Below are 1,318 nucleotides of genomic sequence, written 5' to 3'. Positions count from 1 at the left end.
AGCTTCTAGATTCAAGCTTCTAGATTCAAGCTTCTAGATTCAAGCTTCTAGATTCAAGCTTCTAGATTCAAGCTTCTAGCCTCGCTGTAAACAACAATTCTTGAAATAATGAATGAATCTGATTGTTTCAGCCAATATTTCGGGATCAGTTTGCTTAATAATCCTTCATTCTTCACTGACACCATTGAAACCAGTCAGAAACATGAAAGAGTCTGAGAGCGTTTAACAGGAAACATGGCGGCTCTACAGGCTGGATGAGCGCCTGAGTCCAACGCAAAAAAACAGTAGATCCTGCATCATAAAACTCCACCTGTTTCTTTTTTTAACGAGGCGGGCATTTTATTTTGAATTCATGTCACCAAATTATGGCTTCCTCTCTCTTTCATAAAAGACGACTTAATTTATTTTCCATAAAAACCTCCAGACTAATGACAGAAAAACTGCTGAATAATGCAGAAAGTGAGTGAAGGAGCTGCTTTAATTGGCTTATGAGGCTCGTTTAAAGGCCACTTTCTTAATATTATACTTACAATAAAAAAAATATATACTTTGGTTATAATAAAAAAGTTATCAAGTTTGTATTGTTATTTTATTTATCTAAATATACCCTAAATACTCTGATTAATGTTTTAAACGTTAGTTGTCATGGGAACAGAAGCCTGATTTTTGTTAAATCAAGACAATCAATCAATCATTTAATTTGCTGATTAATCATAGAAGGATTGCTGAGTAATTATTGATGCAGCTGTTAGTTGTAGGCCTGATTTCTACGGATCCAGCTGATTGAAGCAATATTTCTTATTCTCTGATCTTAATGAATGTTTGCTTCCTTTTATCAAACCAAACTCATCTGCATCAGGATCTTGATCCAAAGGTTCAGTCTGCAGATCCTCTGATTTATATTCTAAAGATGAAAACTTTTCATATAAACCTCTGGGCGTTTTTTCTTTCTTACACTTTGAGGATGTTTGCCACCAGACGTCCGAACGCCGCGCCGCACAGCAGAGACGGGACGAAGAGCCCGCTGGGGACAGAGACGCCGTACGTCCAACAGGCCAACAGGAAGTAGAGCAGGAAGAAGATGGACAGAGTGGCCGGGCTGAAGGTTCCTGTCAGGATGATGCAGAGAGGAGCCATCCAGGTCATTTTTATTCACTTAGATCAACTTCTTCATTAATAACTGTTTCCGTTTTTATTTCTATCCTGCAGATCAGTGGCGGCCACCAAGGCTAGGTTAACTGCGTGCAGCGAGGCTGACTGCGTGCAGCGAGGCTGACTGCCTGCAGCGAGGCTGACTGCCTGCAGCGAGGCTGACTGC

At 40.2% G+C, this 1,318-nt stretch overlaps 1 protein-coding gene across 1 annotated transcript in view; it reads right to left on the bottom strand.

Annotated features, from left to right (window-relative positions):
* The window catches only part of clcn6 (chloride channel, voltage-sensitive 6), a 31,917-nt gene that overhangs the window by 16,630 nt on the left and 13,969 nt on the right, over positions 1–1,318 (bottom strand). Inside the window, exon 15 of the mRNA XM_015399695.1 lies at positions 956–1,109. Within this exon, the coding sequence (XP_015255181.1) occupies positions 956–1,109 (154 nt within the window). The remainder of the gene's footprint in view (positions 1–955; positions 1,110–1,318) is intronic.

The sequence above is a fragment of the Cyprinodon variegatus genome, unplaced genomic scaffold (genome assembly GCF_000732505.1).
Source record: "Cyprinodon variegatus isolate N-32 unplaced genomic scaffold, C_variegatus-1.0 Scaffold1039, whole genome shotgun sequence".
In the NCBI taxonomy this organism is placed as follows: domain Eukaryota; kingdom Metazoa; phylum Chordata; class Actinopteri; order Cyprinodontiformes; family Cyprinodontidae; genus Cyprinodon; species Cyprinodon variegatus.
Note: the sequence above shows the minus strand (reverse complement) of the source record. Positions and strands in the feature narration are given on the sequence as shown.